Below are 15,768 nucleotides of genomic sequence, written 5' to 3'. Positions count from 1 at the left end.
CTGCCGTGTAATTCTGGGCTCATTCCTCACCTTCCTCAAGATCATTGATGCTCCACGAGGTGAGATCTTGCATGGTGCCCCAGACCGAGGGAGATTATCCGTTATTTTGCATTTCTTCCATTTTCTAATAATTGCACCAACAGTTGTTGCCTTCTCACCAAGCTGCTTGCCTTTTGTCCTGTAGCCCATCCCAGCCTTGTGCAGGTCTACAATTTTATCCCTGATGTCCCTGATGGAGATGCTGGAGTCTGACTGATTGAGTGTGTGGACAGGTGTCTTTTATACAGGTAACGAGTTCAAACAGGTGCAGTTAATACAGGTAATGAGTGGAGAACAGGAGGGCTTCTTAAAGAAGAAGTAACATGTCTGTGAGAGCCAAAATTCTTACTGGTTGATAGATGATCAAATACTTATTTCCCACAATAAAATGGAAATTAATTATTTAAAAATCATACAATGTATTTTTCTGGATTTTTGTTTTAGATTCCATCACTCACAGTTGAAGAGTACCTATGATAAAAATTACAGTCTTCTACATGCTTTGCAAGTGGGAAAACCTGAAAAATCAGCAGTGTATCAAATACTTGTTCTCCCCACTGTATATATATATATATATATATATATATATATATATATATATATATATATATATATATATATATATATAATTCCATTTACATCAGCTAATGGTTGGCAGTTTGTTGAATGCAAATGTATTTATTTATTATCTTTACCTGATTCTTCTCCCCAATTACCCCACCCACCTGTTCGTACTCATCACATGTAACGCTCCTGACACTGGGAGGGTGAGGACTAACACATTTCTCCTCTGACACATGACCAGTCACCACATCTTTTCGAACTGGCCACAAACAGCGTGCTCTGAGGAAAGCTCTGATGCATTGTCTAGCAGGCGCCTGTTCTGGCCAGCATAACACTGGAGTGATGAGAGAGAGAGAGCAAGGCCAATTGTGCTCTCTTGGGCTCCGTCTGCTGATGACAGGCAGCATGACCCAGGATTCAAACCAGTGATCCTCAGGTCATAGTGTCAACACCTTAGTTGCCTGGACCACTCAGAGCCCTTCTGCTTCTGCAAACCTCTCCAGTTAAATTTGTCTGGTCTTCATATTTAGAAAAGAACTGAAAGCTTATTTAAGAAGCCTGTGGGCAGTTGCTGAATTTGAATAAATGTTTGAAATACAGATTCAAATCTGATCATTTTCAGAGATTTATGTAGCATTTTAATATTGGCACAACATATACAACATTTAATATTGGCACATCATTTCTGTAACAGGTTTTCTGGTATATATTAATATTAGTCAGGAACCTGTGAAAACACATTTGTTTGTCAAACACTTTCATATTTTGTGACCCAAAAATGTAAAAAATGTGCACCTTGCAGAAAAACTAAAAGTTCTATTATCTGTTATCTATCAATTACCTGGAAATGCATCATGTTTATTGTCGATGGTAATCCGCCATTCACTACAGATGCAGCAGATAGTGATTGATTAGAAAACCTTAACAATGTTCATTCAGTGTTAGCAGTGTTACCATAACCCTTAGGTCTGAAACACACTTAATGCAAGGACGTGATACAACTGTCATGGCGGACCAGTTTGGATTTTGATTTGTCCTCTATTGCCCTCCCCTGACTACTGAGGGCTTTATCCACCACAGTAACTTAAGAACACACGTTGAGCAGCGGTTGCTGCAGGACCGTGCGCTTGCACAGCGTTGGCCGGGTGTTGACACTTGCGTTTGTGTACTTGCGCTGAGTTTGTTTCTGACCTGAGTGCTACATGATAATAGGCTCAAATAGTTTTTCTAACAGTATGTGTTGACTACATTGGATTTCTTGCATAAATGGGATCTCCCAACAGTGAGGCCTACCCCAGCTGCACGGTCACAGACATCTGCTTCTGTTTCGACGTACAAAAGTTAATGAAGCTCGACTCAGAGAGGTAATTAATTCTCTCTAAAATCCCAGTCCACCCACAGCACCCCATTTCACATTTCCATTTATAATCAGTGCATCTCAATTCAGAGGCTACACACTCAAGTTAATTAAAATCCACTTGAAATCCATTGACTGTAGCAATACGGCGGCGCTTATGGAGTCATTTCGTAGGGTTGTTTAATTTATCCTCCTCTTCAGATCTTCATTTAAGGCCTGCACTGTGTTATTTGGTGACAGGCGAAAGGCAATGAAGGGGAGGATGTATTTCACCACTAAATCTCAGAAGGAGGGAAGGATCATGATAAAGACCCACCCCTGTGCTCAGATCCTCTGCTGTGATATGTGTGGCTTTGAGCAGGTACAGTGCCATCAAATGCTTATTACCACCCCTTTGTTTTTGTTGTGATAAGTTATATGGTTGTGGTTGGTGTGGCGCAACAGATAACACCACCACCTACCATTGTGGTTGGTGTGGCGCAACAGATAACACCACCACCTACCATTGCGTTACAACAACACCATGTGGGAGACCAGGGTTCGATTCCCGGTCTGGGTGACTGTGCTGCTGCGCTACACCAATAAGAGTCCCTGGGCAAGACTCCTAACACTACATTGGCCCACCTCTGTAATACGAGTAACCTTGTAAGTCGCTCTGGAAAAGAGCGTCTGCTAAATGCCATAAATGTAAATGTTATATAGCGGCAATGTTAAATAGTCTTTGCTGTGCTATTGCACCTTCTCAGGTTCGCCACTGGGGACCACTGCACACTAACTCTTCATTGCTCTTGTCTTTTCTTTCTCAGGTTGATGCTGAACAGTACTACAGTGAATTGGAGGAGAAGCTTACAGATGAGTTTAATGCAGAGAAGAACCGGATCACCATGAAGAGACTGGGCATTGCCTTTGTCACATTCAGAGACGAGAGGATGACTGCAGTGTAAGCTCTGCACAAACTCTTGCTGCATCGCTTAGTGACGAGATGAGTCTTAAGCCCATTTCACTCCAGACGCAGCAGGCTGCATGCAATGCATTTTGCTTTACCGCAGCAGTACTCTAGTTGTTTCTATGCAGAAACAGTACAGAGTGCAGTATTTGCAGGCGTATATATGCAACATTCCTATTAAATATACAGTCTTGACCAGTAAACATCTCAACAACAGCTACTTTGAAGCCGAAAGTACAACAATGAGCTATTTACCAACTAATACTATAAACAAAAGAATGGGGCAAATGTAAAAACTTTTAATTAAAATTTGGTCTACGCATCATTTTTTTAAGCATTTGTGTCGTGTCCAGTATGAAATGACTAACGGTGCGGAAACGTTCTGGCTCACCATGCACCGCACCTAGTGTGAAAGGGACTTAAAAGAAAACTGTAAAGTAAAATAAATTTGAATTTATTGAGTTCTTTTTCAATAATAAAACGTTTCACATTGTAGCACATGAAGGTTTTGCAAGAGTAAATAATATTTTCGGTTATTTTAATGTTGGTAACAAATTGCAAAATCACAAAATGTTACAAAATGTATTGACTGAATAATTACAGTTTAAAGCCGCAAACCTGGGCTTTCCCCTACAGTATAGCATAATGCACTTTTACTCCACTGCAGTAAATACATATCGCGCTTTGAATTTCCGTTCCCAGACACACTGTACACATGCTTTTCTGGACAAGCAGAGAGAACCATCACAGAACCATCACTGACGTGAAAGAAGCATTCAGACTGTCACAGTAAAGAAATATTACAGAATTAGAAGTTATATAGTGTAGCAGCCGGTCTATCAGGCTGGAACGGCAGTGACAAAGATGCCATTCTCCTTATTACAAGTCAGTGAAGCATCACAGTGATTTTAAAAAGCTGTTATTTCAAAGTAGCAGTATGCCAGAATTTGCATTTCTTGTTTCTGGGTTTCCCCTGCCTTCGGAAAGTAGAATTCCCTTTGAGACACCCCATCAAGAAGGACACGCTTACATGCATTTCTCCCATGACAGTCCTCAGTGAGAGAAGTATGTGGACTGTCATAGTAGAGCAATATTACAGGATTTTACACACTGTATGCTACACAGTTCTTGCACACGTGTTCCTGCCCACTTCCCCAAAGGTACATAGTGCAGTTAGCAGCGTGCCAAGCCACGAGTAGCAATGATAGAGATGCTGTTCTCCTCATTACAAGTCAGTGGAGCATCATCATGATTTTGAAGTTATGTTAAGGTAAAAAAACGCTACGTAATGTCGCTTTAAGGTATCTGTTAACCTCAGCATACTGTATTTGTGCAGCATCGTAAAGGACTACAACAGGACTCGTTGTCGCCGGAGACTGCAGCAGTCCAGCATCACTACAGTAGTGCGCTCACACCAGTGGGGCATCCGCTACGCTCCAGCTCCCAACGACATCATCTGGTACGTACAGCTAGAAAGAGCAGGCGTGTAAGACCTGACCTTTCTGTAACGAATATATTTATCTAACTCTTTATTTTACAGGACCATTCCATGGCATAATAACGTGGTAGTAATAAGGCGGTTGTCATTTTTAAAATGCAACAAATGCAAAAACAAATTAGGGGGCACGGCACTGAAAGGATACAGTGTGTTTCAAGTGGTGACAAATTATGAAAAATGTGTAGAGCTTTGCTTTTCATGCAGTCCCTCCTTTGAAAGGGCTCCAGTTGCAACTTAATGTGTTCATTTCAGCAGATGAATTAAGTTGTGAGCGCCGCCATCATAAAGCTCTCATTTAATATCATGCCTTTTCTTGCAAACACGCTTTATTCCAGTCCATTTGACTTTGACTAGAGAGACGGAATTTAATTAATTAAGTCTCACTCTCTGCAGATTCACTTGTGTGCCTAGACAGCTGCTGTGGCAGCATCTCTTATATAATATATGTGTGAATATTGAGCATGTATGTGGTTGTGTGTGTGTGTGTGTGGGGAGGAGATATCACTCAGCTTTCTGCTTCATGCTTCATTGGGCAAGTGTATTATATGGTGGGAGCGTTTGTGTCGAGGTTGTTTTTCTCATGTGTCTTATTAAAGAGATTCAGAGCAGTGTGGATGTTTTCGCACTGAACATTGCCTGACTCCTGTTTTGGCTTTGTGGCATCTAACCCTCCTGCATTTAGAGGCTAAACTGTCAGGTAGTTCTGAGGGCACACCCTTGAGAAGAATGAGCATTGGAATTATGAGTGTGTTTTTGCCAGCTGTAGAGAAGTAAACAGTAAGATGGCATTTTTGTCTTCAGTAATTTGTCTTGGTCTTTGAAAGGCCATTTATCATAAATGATACATATAGTTACTGTTTTGAAGAATTGGTAATATGATATCATTATCACAAAAAAAATGCATCATCATCAGCGTTTCTGAGCATATTTGGAGTGAAGAACATAAAAAAGACATAGGAAGGAGATTTAGACAGGGCTTCCAAGCAGAATAGCTGCTCTATGTCAAAATGAAAAAGGGAGATACAAGTGGGCTCAGAGTGTCTCAGCATTGTATTGCACTACCACTTCAGCCCAGGGGTCGCAAGTTCAGATCCTGAGCCATGCCGCTTTGCCGTTAGCAGCCGGAGTTTGAGAGAGCACAATTGGCCATACTATCTTAGGGTTGATAGATGACTGCCCAGTGTTCGAAAAGAGGTGGTGGCTGGCTTTGTGTTGAAGGAGACATTTGTGAAGTCCCTACCCTCCTAGTTTCGGGAGCGTTGCTAGTGCTCAGGGGAGCTACAGACGGGTGGGTTAATTGGCATTACTAAATTGGGAGGAAAGGAAAAAAAATATATTAAAAAAATGCTTGCATGACAAAACCGATATGTTATCACCACCTAACAAACTGTATAATTATTCCAGTATAATTGGATATTTTTTGCTATCTTAAGCCATAACTTTTTCAGCATTTTTATATTATTATTATTATTATTATTATTATTAATCATTGCTGTCTTTACTGTTTGTTTGATTCAGTGAAACTCAACGTGAACAACATGTTTCTCTGGGCTTTTGGCCACTGACTGGTCTTCCTTAGTGCCCATTTCAGTAGCTTGTTAATACTGCATGTCTGTGTTCTGTGAAAAGCTGAGAGACAGCCATAAGCTGAAGCCTGAAGCATGAGTGTGACACATGTAAATCATGGTTAGCCCACCATATGATTAGGTATGATGTTTTCAAATGTTTCAGAGAATTTGTTTTGTGTTTTATCAGATCAAATTATCCATGTCCCTATGTGGAGATCTCAGTGATTCTGTGAAATTGGTGGTTTATGGCATAAATAACTGAAGATCTTGATGAAAATAAAAAATAAATAAATAAATTGAATCCATGTTCTTATAGGACTTCTTCAAGTATTAAGAGCTTTTACTTTCCTCAGTCTGCTCAGGTGGAAATGTTGCACAGAATAAATGACTTTTCATGAAAAGGTTTGGATGATGTATGTTGTGCAGTATTCAGATATAGTGGAAGCTGCAGTGTATTGAGTGTCTGTTTCCTCTTCAGGGAGAATCTTTCAGTCTCTGGCTCTCGCTGGTGGCTGCGCTGTGTCCTCCTCAACATCTTCCTCTTCCTCCTGCTCTTCTTCCTCACCACCCCTGCCATCATTGTCAACACGATGGATAAGTTCAACGTCACTCGTCCGGTAGAAAGTCTGCGGGTTAGTGACATCCACTCATCTTTGTGTAATATAATGCTCAGAAAAAAAGCTGAGACATAATTGGTGTCTGGAGTTTGCTTCATTAGTTTTACACTGGAGCTACAAGGTTAATGTGCAGTCATACAAAATCGATTTTAGAGGTTCTTGAATAAAGGCAGTGGTTCTAGATAGAACACTTTTTAGTACTGTATAGAACCTTTTTTTTGCTTAGAGTGTAGCTAACAACAAAAAATGGTGTATACCCCAGTAATTTGCACTGTACAAACTACTTGCCTCAAGGCGTTTCAAGTTGAGTAATAATACATAGATTTGGTTTAGTGGTTTCTGACATCTGTATGTCTGTTTATACAAATGGGCAAAAGTACCATCAAAGGCCTCAAAATAGCTGTTAGTACTGCTTTTAGATATGCAACATACTATTGTCCAATTTTTTACATATCAACATATACATATGTTTAGCAAGGGAGGTTTAATTACACAGCACATTTAAATTCAGTAGATGTTTAAATACTGTAATTACTGTATGAGCGAATAGGAAGCAGATAAGCTAAGAATATAAGCATAATTAAAACAGAACAAAATGACATATACATCAAAATGAAGTGAACTTAATGATCACTTTGTAAATGAACAAAGAACCAAAAAGATGAATAAAATAATCTGAAAATGGAATGGTCAAACAAGTAGGTTAAAGGAAGGTGAAAAATTGTGGCAATTTTATTTTAGGCTGAACATTTACTTTTCTCTTCTCCCCAGAACCCAGTGATCACACAGTTCTTCCCCACCCTGCTTCTGTGGGCTTTCTCTGTGCTACTGCCCTTCATCGTCTACTATTCCGCCTTCTTCGAGTGTCACTGGACGAAGTATGAATCACTGATTGTTCCAATTTTTATTATTGTTAGAAATTGTGTGTATTATTTGGAGTATTGTTAGATTATAATTTTTCACCTTTAGAATCAGAATTACTCTTTTTACTCCCGTACATAACAAAACTAGCAACAAGCATTTGCCCTTAGCTCCAAAATGCAACAATTACAACTGACTCAGATGACTGGAACCAGGCAGTACTACCATCAATCAGAAACAGAACCACAGCTCTGAAGCTAACCACTACTTACTGTTACTATATGTGTACTACTCCACTTCGTAATTACGCGAAGTTATGCTTGCAACATTAACACATTAAATCTTAATGACAACGTGTGTAGATATGCTGTAAGGCAGAGGGTATGTGTGCGCCCAGTTTGCGGTTGTGTGTGTGTGTGTGTGTGTGTGTGTGTGTGTGCGCACGCACGTGCAAAAAAGCTTTAACATACTGCATTGACATATTCAGTGTAATGCACAAACATATTGCATAACAGCAGAGCAACCCCCCACCCAACCATGTTCACACAATCCCCTCTCAAGCTGTGTGTGTGTGTGTGTGTGTGTGTATGTTCGTGTCACTCACTAGCATTCGCTAGCCTCTTCAGTCTTGTTGTCATAGTGATGACAATAAGGGAATAATGAATGCACAGTGGTGGCCTCTCACAGCTGCATCTGGATCCTGTGCCACTTTGCGTCAATATAGCAGTTCTACATGAGCACTGTTCGAGGCCACCAGCACAGGAGATTTTGTCCAGCAGGGCTGCACGATGTAGCATTTTCCAATAATCACCATGATCTGTAAAGATTATTTGGCATATTGATCCTGCAGATAACTTCAGTATGCAAAATATTTGCTGTAAGCATCCCAACCACCCTTAGGTGTTTCTCAGGTGTCTCAGGTGTGGAATGGTGGGACTGGCAGGATGTTGAATAGTTGGAGTAATAGATCATGGATCAAGGCAACAGTGCAGCATATGATCATAATGTGTGATGCTGTGCTTTTCCAGGTCCAGTGAGAATCAGACTACCATGCACAAGTGCTACCTACTGCTGATCTTCATGGTCATTATTCTACCTTCTCTTGGTCTATCCAGGTAGTGTATGGATGTGCTAAATCCATAGTTTTCAGAACATGTAAGAAAGATTAGGTTTAGATTGAAAACATCTTTCATTATTAAACAGTAACAGTACCATGGATTGATCTAATCCACTTTATCGGTTCTGTAGTTTGGATTTTTTCTTCAGGTGGCTCTTCGACACTAACTTCTTGGATGATAAAGATGTGAAATTCCAGTAAGTCACAGCTACCTGCAATGTATTGTTCTTTTTATGCATGTAACTCTTTAATTACAAGAATTCAAGCAGTAATTTACATCCATCCCATCTTCCTTTCACACGTATTATGTTCTCAGATGCGTGTTCCTGCCTGATAATGGAGCATTTTTCGTGAACTATGTCATCACCTCAAGCCTAATTGGCACAGCGATGGAGTTGCTGAGGATTCCTGCACTCTTGGTGTACTCACTGCGCCTCTGCTTCGCCAAGTCCAAGGCTGAACGCATCCATGTTAAACGGGTGAGCGCGTTATTACTCATCAGTGCCTAATGGAATTCTTGCTTGTTAGTGAAGAAAAATGTTACCCAGGATGGCTCCTCAGATATCTTGAGGTCATTTGTAAAATTCCATCACCAGAAACCTCTCGCACAATCATGTGAAGAAGAGTGGCAACATCTTCCTGGATGCAAAATCTATTTGGGAAGCTTTAATATTTATGTAAGCTAAAGCTGTAAAACCATTGTTGAGTTGTTCAATCTAACGCTCCCTTGCTCCACCTTGCAGAGTCAGGCTTTCGAGTTCCAGTTTGGGTTGGAATATGCCTGGACCATGTGCATCTTTTCCGTCAGTATGACCTACAGCATTACCTGCCCTGTCGTTGTTCCGTTTGGTAAGTGCATAAACCATTAAGCATTGGGGTAAATCTTAGAGAACTTCATCCATCTTTACCTTATGAAAGAGCTCTTATTTGGGTGTAGCTGCTGCACTGCCTCCTTTTTAAGCTATAAGGATGGATCAAAGTCATCAAGGAATCAAGGGAGCAATAATATTGCAATAAACTTTACTAGCTAGTTTCTGTAATTAACTAAAGCAGTGCTTAAAACATTACTCTTGGTGTATACAGTACTGTGCAGACGTTTTAGGCACCTAAGCACAACTCTGTTTACACCTTTGTGCATCTTGAGTATCAGGATTATACCAGGATGAGGTCAAGCCACATAATAATGCAAGTGTAAACGCCCCCAAGACACATTTAAAACACACACAAATCCGATCACTGCAACCACTTCAGGAGGTGGTCCGAGACGCATTTGAGTCACGTTATAGCAGTGTAAAGACATCCATCTCTCTAAGACACACTTAAAACCCAAATCCCCTCACGGCACAAGTGATAATACTTCTCATGGTTTACGTATTTACGTGAGAAGATGGAAACAAGATTTTTTTCCCCAAGTTGGAAACAAATGCAGGGTGTTTTTGCTTGCAAATTCACGCTAGAACAGGTTTCTCCTGGACGCCCTCAGCCAGTGCATGAATTTGTTAAATTTCATCATCAGCTCAAATCAGACCAAATTAGGTAAATCAGAATAATACTAGACGCTCATTCGGAGAGCGTTGGAGATGTTTTACTGAACGCAGTGATGTAAAATCATTACTTTTGTATGAACCGTATTTGTATTTATTTGATTATTAATGTTTTACATGGAGGTTTTTGAGGAGAACGGAGCAAATTAACATTTACTTCACAAATAAGGAGCTCTAGGAAATGTAGGATCTTCCTTCTCTTTAAAATGATCATAATATAACTCTCCTTGTTGTGCAAATCCTTTCAGTGTATTCAAATATATCAAATTCAGATTAAGGCTTTTCCAGCTTCTCCTCCTACACCCTGTAATCTCCCTGATTTTCATCCTTTTTAATTACTTTCACTTTTTTTAACCATTGCAGATCCTCATTCTTCCTCAATCTTTCACTTGTATCCTACTTTTGCTTCATCTGCGTCTTCCTCTCCTCTTCCTCGCTCCACGCTTGTCCTCTGCTTCTCCTCCTCAGTGGAGTGTGTGCTGCGTGGGCGTCTGAGCCATATCGCTGACAGTATCTCAGTATCTCTGTGTAACGTGGCCGCGAGGTGTGAACGCCACTCTAGTCTTCCAGACGCTCCGACCCGTCTAGCCGAGAGCCAGACGCCCACTCCACGCCTGTTCTGTCACCGCCGCACATTATGACTGTTTATTTACTACGCTGCGATCCACCATCATAATTTTTCCCTCTCTACTGAGTTAATTTGGCATCTGCTACCTGGATCTGGACTTGACTTGCAGTCACTTTCAAAGGCCCACCTGTGTAATATCATGTTCAGGATGAAAAAAGACCTCTTCAGTACACAAAGCTATGACAGTTCTCGTTGATGACAACCAGAACAGCGTGTGACTCCACACTTTGTTCAGTTCATATACATAAAGCCATACAATGTAGACGAAAATGACATAACTTTCTTCTTACCTCAAATGTGGTCAGCCAGCCAAGACATGAAGTTTGTTGTTCTTACTTTGCACTGAAGCTATAAGGCTAATTTTGCTAACACGTAGTGGAGGTTTAGAACCCACCAGTAAGCACTGTGCAAACTGCATGCCTACATCATCACACCCTTTACCTTATGTTGTTGTGTCATAAATAAATTAGCTAATGTGCTTACAAATCTATAAAAAAGCCAACTGATGGTGATTTATTTACCTGTTCCAGGATTGCTGTATCTAATTCTGAAGCACATGGTAGACCGCTACAACATCTATTACGCCTACATCCCCACCAAGCTCAGCCAGCACATCCACTCGGCTGCTATCAGTCAGGTGCTGGTGGCACCCATCCTCTGCATGTTCTGGCTGCTCTTCTTCTCCGTGCTCAGATTTGGTAACTGCCCACTCTTCATTCCTTCACCAGTTGACAAGTTCTAGGCAATATTTAGCCTGTTTGTCTTTATATTTTCTAATAATTTCCTGGATTGTTTTGGATCTTTAAGAAAACGTGCTATAACATGTTCCAACGCAGTAAACATGCTGCTTGATGCAATACCGTCCTATATTTCTCAATGAAGTGTTTTACACCGGCTGCGTCCGGCTGCGTCCGGCAGCATCGCAGCGCTACCACACACCACTAAGCGTAGGGTCTGCTTTTGACGCTTCCTGCGTCCAGCATTCTAGCTATATTTCTAGACAGAAAACGAACGAAATGTATTATTTGCAATAATAAATATGGAGTGTTCTTGCTAAATGTACAATCCGGGTTAAACAACGCCTCAACAAACAGCTATTTTGGAGCCGAAAAAAGGTATTTATTTACAGTCCACAACAAGTAAGCAATTTGCCAGCCGATATTTTAAACAAAGCAAAACAAGTTACAGTGACATTTATTTATTTATTTATTTATTCAGGCAAAACACAGATAATAAAGCCATGTAGCTCGTATACTTATCATGGAAAACCAGAAACTGCTTGCCCCTTGAAATAGGCTTTAGAAACAAGTATACAAGTATAGCCATTTTTTCATAATCCTGTAACCGCCATAACTTTTTTCTGGTTCCAGGTCCAGTGCAACCCATTACTCTCTTCACGTTCGTATCTTTACTTTTCTCTATTATCTTCTCCTTCTTTGGCCTCTGTCTGAAAAAACTACAGCCTGACAGACCAACAAGCTATCAGGTGAGCCAAGTAGTTGTATATGTTGTGTAGCTTTACTTGTATTACAACACAGCAAATACATGATAGCATATAAAGGTAAAATACATGTGATGTAAAGCTCATTTTTATAATGCTTATAGTCCTAAATTGAGTCTTTATCCTTTTGTTTCAGATGTCTGATCAAACGACAGAAGGTGTCTACAGTGATACAGAGAGAAGCACTGCCTCCACCGTGACCACTGCTAATGTACCTGTTTATGAATTAAATTCATTAAGTGCTTTTTATTTCCCATTACAGCAAATGTAAATGTCTGGTGTCTGCGACTATAGTTTTTCACTGGGAACTGATGTAGCTAAGAAGTAAAGAAAACCAGTCAGCCATAACATTAAAACCATGCAAAGTGAATAACATTGATTATTTAATTACAGTGGAATCTGTTAAGGGATGGGATATACATATTAGGCAGCAAGTGAACAGTCAGTTTGTGTTGGATGTAGGAGAAAGTGGACAAGAATAAAGATTTAAAGAATGTTGACCAGAGCCTAATTGTGATGGCTAGATGCAGTGGTTTGTACTTACCGAAAGTGCTCCAGTGAAGGACAGTCAGTGAACTGGCTACAGGGTCATGGGCGGGGCAGCCAAGGTTAACTGATGCAGCGATGGCTAGCTTGTTTGGTTCAGTCCCACAGAAGAATTTCTGTAGCATAAATAGTTTGTGCTGTTTATGTCTTGTTCAGTCCATGTCTCCACAAGCCTGAGCTCTTCTGGTGGCACAAGGAGGACCTACAACATATTAAGCAGAAGGTTTTAATGCTGTGGCTGATTTGTGTACATCCCACCAATTGTTGGAAGTCCTTATATTATTTTATAGCCATCCGGAAGCCTGAATTCTGTCCTTATTTTGGTACATTTTCATAGACAACATTATGTTGTACAGGCTCATAAACCACATAATCAAATCTGACGGAGATGAATTAATAATTTTGGAAAAAGGGCTGATGAAAGCATGCAGTTTGCACAGTGCTAATTCTCTGGTAGCAGATGATTCTGGATCAAATATGGTCCAGTTAAGGCACTTGCAGGTCAGTCATGGTAATGACAAGTGTATTGTGGGCCAACACTTTGCCCACTTGCAATGTACCATGTGAAATCTTTCGAACATCAAGGGCTCTGCATATATAATCAAAATCAATGGCCACTTGCGTTGACTGTCCTAGTGTTCAAGACCTCAATCCTCCCTCTCCCTTTCTCTGTGCAGCTCTTTATAGCATCGGTCCTGCTGGAGCCAGAGCTGGGTCTTACCCCCATGCCCTCTCCTGCCCACCAGAGTTATGGCACTATGGGGAACAGCCAGGGTCCGGCCCAGGAGGATGAGGAGGCGACAGAGAAGGACTTGGAGGAGACACTGGAGACAGAGCTCCAGGATGCTCCCCCGGGCCCCTGCTGCTCCAGCCCACTTATGGACAGCCCTGTGGACTACCAATAAAGGGCCTACAGCCAGCTCTCCCACCAAAACCTGAAGCCCCAATGCCTCATCTTAGCTCGAGGCTGACACAGAGGCACTATGCTGCATTTCCGTTCTCCTCAAAAACCTCCATGTAAGAAGTGATTCTGGCACAGTGAGGGGCTCGAGCAGCCCTTCTTGGTGTTTGCTTTCTACTTTGCCTTCTGTCTTCTCTTTTTTTCCTGTGTTTTTCTTGGGTCTATGTTGAGGCCGCCGGCGTCTGGCACTGTCGCCAACAGAAGCATGGAAAACTGTCTTTTCCACTTTGGAGGAGTGTTTCCTCAGCTCCAGTAATTTCCAAGGTCACTTTCTTGCTTCTTTCTTGTTTCTTTTTTCTAAGCTCTCGCAGTGCAGCTCCCAAAAAACTTGAGACAGCGGAATTGGACTTGATGGCGCAAATGCAGGATGTCAATGAAACTGGACATGGGAAAGAATGTATTTGGATCTGTTAATAGCTATTCTTCATCTTGCAGTTCTTATAATGTAATGATGTTGGTGTCTCTTTTTTTTACTAGCTACTTGGATTTATGTAAAACTTTTTAATTGAGTGTTGTGCTTTATTATTATTATTATTATTATTATTACTACAATTTCAGATATCTAACCAGATGTTTCCAGGCAGACTTTTTGTTTTTAACACTGATTTATAGAGAGGTACATGTCAAACTCAAAAAAAGAGACATACTCATGGTGATTATCCACATTTTTAGGTGTACTTTAGGTGTACTTCTTACCATCCATGTCCCTGCAGCTCTGCGTAACTTAACTATCCCGGAGAGGGAATACACCAGGGATCAGCTGAGGCACAGGCTAACTAGATAAGCAAGACAAGGGTCCCATTTCAGTAGGTTTTTATCGTGCCCTCTGCAACTTCGACTTATTACTCAGAAGTGTGTCATAACCTACATTACACAAGTGTCCACTTATAGCAGAAGGAGAGAAAGGAACATTAAAGAGGGTTTTTTTTTATTATTGGAATGCACTAAGCCTTGGCTATGTTAGCCTCAGTGCACTAATCAGTTAATCATGCAAACTTTAGATTTTAACATAAAGCACATACATTTATTAAATAATCGCCTTCTCTTGCTCTAAGTTTTGGTTTACAGTGTGGTGTTTTGCCTTTATTAATTGTTGTCGTTAGCCATGTAGCCTTTAGCTACACAGCTAGCCTACGCTTAACAGAACTTAACCAAAAGCCCAGAAAATTAAATGTGACAGAAATGTTCAGGACTTTAAAGTAGCGTGCTGTCATGGGTTCGAAACAGCTCCGTTTACTATTTTTTGCGGGTTTGAAAAAGGTAAAGGGTCAGATCACAGTAATCCTCAGGCAGGTTCTGCTGCTGAGGTTGGCACTTGTGTTTACTCGGTCCCTCGTCCCTCTGCGGGCTCATAAGACTAGCTTCAGCTTTTTAGGATCACAGCTAATAAAGGAACTCCTAGGTCAGAGCAGGGGTCCACCTTGAGGGGCAATGAATTGGACATGCGGATAAGGGCTTGTGAATAGGGGGAAATATCTAAAACGATAAATCTGAATTGTTGGGTCCTAGTTCTAAAAATGAAAAACCATAAAAAAACATGTACTTCTGTCAGACAAGCCTGTGTTGTCTGGCATTAGCATTGCAGCGTTTGCCAGGCTGACATGCCCAGGCTCTTCAACACTGCATGTTGTTTACAAGACTACCTTTTCCTTCTATGTGCCCTACTTCAGTCCATGGCGCGCTCTGAGTTGTGAAGTGTTGTCCAAGCTTCTGTAACACTCTAATGCTCTTTGTAAGTTTTGTATTTGGTCTTTGCTGCTAGTGGTTGTAGCAAATTGGAAGGGAAGGGGTGGGAGGGTTTTCTTGCCAAACTGAATGTAAATGAATTGTGGTTTGTATTGTGCTCTCTTGCTGTGCCTTGAAGGAAGATTTGACAAAAAAAAAAAACATTTTTCTTTTTTTAAATGTCTGACAATCCAGCATGGCCTGTGATATGCTGCATGGACTGGTGACTACAAAGCAGCAAAAACCACCAGTACACAGTTTATACACGCAGTTCTATACAATTATCACTTTAGCCT

At 40.9% G+C, this 15,768-nt stretch overlaps 1 protein-coding gene across 1 annotated transcript in view; it reads left to right on the top strand.

Annotated features, from left to right (window-relative positions):
* Window positions 1–15,530, top strand: part of tmem63c (transmembrane protein 63C) — a 46,925-nt gene extending 31,395 nt beyond the window's left edge. Inside the window, exons 10-23 of the mRNA XM_072689513.1 lie at window positions 1,887–1,967; window positions 2,201–2,321; window positions 2,767–2,900; window positions 4,243–4,365; window positions 6,451–6,604; window positions 7,361–7,467; window positions 8,479–8,565; window positions 8,699–8,764; window positions 8,884–9,046; window positions 9,311–9,416; window positions 11,270–11,437; window positions 12,110–12,225; window positions 12,377–12,451; window positions 13,464–15,530. Of these exons, the coding sequence (XP_072545614.1) occupies window positions 1,887–1,967; window positions 2,201–2,321; window positions 2,767–2,900; window positions 4,243–4,365; window positions 6,451–6,604; window positions 7,361–7,467; window positions 8,479–8,565; window positions 8,699–8,764; window positions 8,884–9,046; window positions 9,311–9,416; window positions 11,270–11,437; window positions 12,110–12,225; window positions 12,377–12,451; window positions 13,464–13,691 (1,729 nt within the window). The 3' untranslated portion in view covers window positions 13,692–15,530. The remainder of the gene's footprint in view (window positions 1–1,886; window positions 1,968–2,200; window positions 2,322–2,766; window positions 2,901–4,242; window positions 4,366–6,450; window positions 6,605–7,360; window positions 7,468–8,478; window positions 8,566–8,698; window positions 8,765–8,883; window positions 9,047–9,310; window positions 9,417–11,269; window positions 11,438–12,109; window positions 12,226–12,376; window positions 12,452–13,463) is intronic.
* The last annotated feature ends 238 nt before the right edge of the window (window positions 15,531–15,768 follow it).

Source organism: Salminus brasiliensis, chromosome 10 (assembly GCF_030463535.1).
Source record: "Salminus brasiliensis chromosome 10, fSalBra1.hap2, whole genome shotgun sequence".
NCBI classification, from domain to species: domain Eukaryota; kingdom Metazoa; phylum Chordata; class Actinopteri; order Characiformes; family Bryconidae; genus Salminus; species Salminus brasiliensis.
The sequence above is the reverse complement of the archived record's forward strand: the minus strand, read 5'-3'. Positions and strand labels throughout refer to the sequence as shown.